This window comes from Egretta garzetta, unplaced genomic scaffold, assembly GCF_000687185.1.
Source record: "Egretta garzetta isolate BGI_Z169 unplaced genomic scaffold, ASM68718v1 scaffold71, whole genome shotgun sequence".
In the NCBI taxonomy this organism is placed as follows: Eukaryota; Metazoa; Chordata; class Aves; order Pelecaniformes; family Ardeidae; genus Egretta; species Egretta garzetta.
Window position 1 is genome coordinate 183,594 of NW_009258618.1, and position 2,550 is coordinate 186,143.

Consider the following 2,550-nt stretch of genomic DNA (forward strand, 5'->3'; position numbering starts at 1 on the left):
GGGGCTGCCCGGGTGGGGTCCTGCCACGGGCGGTCCCTGCAGCTGGGGCTGCTGCGGCCTCAGCGAGGGGCTGGCACACGGGACCCCATCCCCAGCGCCGACGCTGTGCACCAGGAGAGGAAGCAGAAAGCGCAGGAATTCAGCAGAAAGGTAAGGCTGGGACCTGGGGCAAGTGTCCAGGTCTCTGGTCATCCCCTACACCGAGCGGTTTGGAGACTCAGCCTTTGCAGGCTCTTGGATGGGGGGGATGCTCTTGGCTTGGTCACCGGGCTGGGGTGCAGACTGGGGGCTCTGGTGCCCAAGAGAAGGGTCTGATAATTACTGGGAGATTCGATGGCTGCTATGAAGAGCTCAGAGATCCTCTGGGGGATGGCCCCAAGTACTTACCCCTTTGCACTGCAAGAGTGTGTGGAAATGCGTGGGGGCAGATCCCTCCCTCCCACACGTCTGGACACTCCTTCAAAGTTTGCCCATGTCCTTCTGCAGACATTTTAGCTCCTGTTTCACTGCAAAAGGAACACACCGATGTGATTACATCTTCATTGCATGCCTGAAGGCTGCCTAGTGGGTAGTTTACCAAACACGTCGCCTCGTGCTAATTATAAATTTGATTATGGTTGTTTTTTTAATCTTTCTAATTTCCATTTCAAAGTAGCCTTTTAAAATACTGTTATGAAAATAACCAGGCTTGTGGTTTTTTCAACCCCGAGCTCATAAAGGAACAAGACATCCGTAAAGAGATTCGTGGGTATCGACCGAATCCCCTCAGCCAGCTTTTACATTAAAGACTCACAAACATGCGCTGAGGTTTGGATTCATAAGGCAGAGCCTTGCATGTGAAACAGGTACCTGCTGATTCCAGGAGATGATTAGCAAGAGGATGAGGGGTTTTTCCACGCTGCCTCCGTCTCCTGCAGTCATGTTCAACCGCGTAAATGCTTCTTGGATGATCACCGGAGAACACTTTTGAAGCGAGCAAGCTGGTTGCAATGCCACGAGCACCCGCAGCAGCACCTCTGCCCCCTTCCCTTCCCTGCCCAGCAAAGCCACCTGCAACAGCCCAGGCAGAAGCCGGTTTGCGGAGCACGCGTGTCGCTGGCTCCCGGGCGCTGGAGCACAGCTCGGCTGGCGAATTCCTCTCTAGAGGCAGTTAATGGCGCAGATGTTTTACGTGGCTCCATTTTTTTTTAACATGATGCAGAAAATAATAAAACCCTGTGGGGTTACCTGGGAGCTCGGCTCTGGTGGGTACTGCTGGTGCTAGCACCGTGAGCACTTGGGTGCTCCTGCCCGCCTGCCACAGGGCTGGAAGGTCGGAGGGTGCCAGTGGCTCACATTATGCTGCCCGCAGGCCGCTTACAAGCCTGAGGTGTGGAGGCTTTTCCCACCCTCATTCGTTTGGCAGAGGCCCCGCTTGAATTGTGCTCACCTGGCAGACAAACCGGTAGCAGCACTAGTGGCAGTGGGGCCAGGGCTGGAGCCGGGCTGCCTGAGCCAAGCATCCCAGCAGCCTGGGGGCATCACCAGAAAGTGCCGGAGGTGCTCACTGTCTCAGTTCCAGGTCAACATCTCCCCTTGCCCCCTGCGAGCTCAGGGATACGTTGGGGACTGCATGGACACGAGGGGTGGCAGCACCCCCCCATTGCCACCCACTGAGCCCTTCAGTCTCAGCCCAGGCAAAAATTGAACAGCAGCATCCTAGGATTCGGCCCACCAGGAACACCGCAGTCTTCGTCATTCCTGTGCTGGACCTTGGGATTGAAAAGCATGCGTGTCTGCCTGCGGGACACAGCTGCCTTGGCTGCCCCAGATTCCGTAACCTTGAAGTGCTGCTGCTGCCGGGAGCCCCTGCGGTGCCTGCATGGCGGCTGCGCAAACCCCGCAGCACCCGGAGGGCTGTGCTGGGGGTCGCAGCGCCTGCAAGGGCCCTCCCCAGGGAGCTGCCAAGTGGGACGAACGCCTGGAGGAAACAGCTCTGCCCCTTTCCTGGGCAAGGGCCTTCCCCAGCCGGCTGGGGGGCTTTGCCAGGCGATGCCTGCTGGCCCCCTCACAGCACTGCCGCAGGGGTGCACACACACACGCGCTGGGGAAGGGCGAGGGGCTCCCCTTCCCTTGCTGCTGCAACCCCCTGCACTCGCAGGGCTGGAGGAAAGCAGTCAAACCCACTGCCAGCACAAACCCATCACCTCGCAGGAAAAGCCAGTGTGCAGAGGGACTGCAGGGTGGTCACAAGGCGTTTTCTGCATCCCATGCGTGTTCACTGCACCCAGCCAGGCTGCAGGCAAGGCAGCAGCACCCACTGCCCAGCACAGCCCCAGGGCACAGGACAGCCCCCTGGCCCGGGAAGAGGCTAAGAAGGAGGGTCCCACGCAGGGTAATTGCCAGCTGGTAATTAGCTAATTGCTCTGCCTGTCATGGCTGTCACAGGTGGAGAGGACAGGACAGTGGCTGGGAGCGGCTGATGCTGTTTCCAGGGCTGGTGCTCGCATTCATGCTCCTTGTCCCCACTTCCCTGCAGCCTCCTGGAGTTAATGGCAGGGCAGGGCTGGC

General features: G+C 58.7%; 1 protein-coding gene across 1 annotated transcript in view; it reads left to right on the forward strand.

The window, feature by feature from the left end:
* LOC104134537 (Grid2 interacting protein) overlaps positions 1-2,550 on the forward strand; it is a 38,839-nt gene that overhangs the window by 239 nt on the left and 36,050 nt on the right. The window contains 2 exon segments of the mRNA XM_035903554.1: positions 1-23; positions 26-150. The exon segment at positions 1-23 is cut by the window's left edge and continues 239 nt beyond it. Coding sequence (XP_035759447.1) covers positions 1-23; positions 26-150 — 148 coding nt within the window.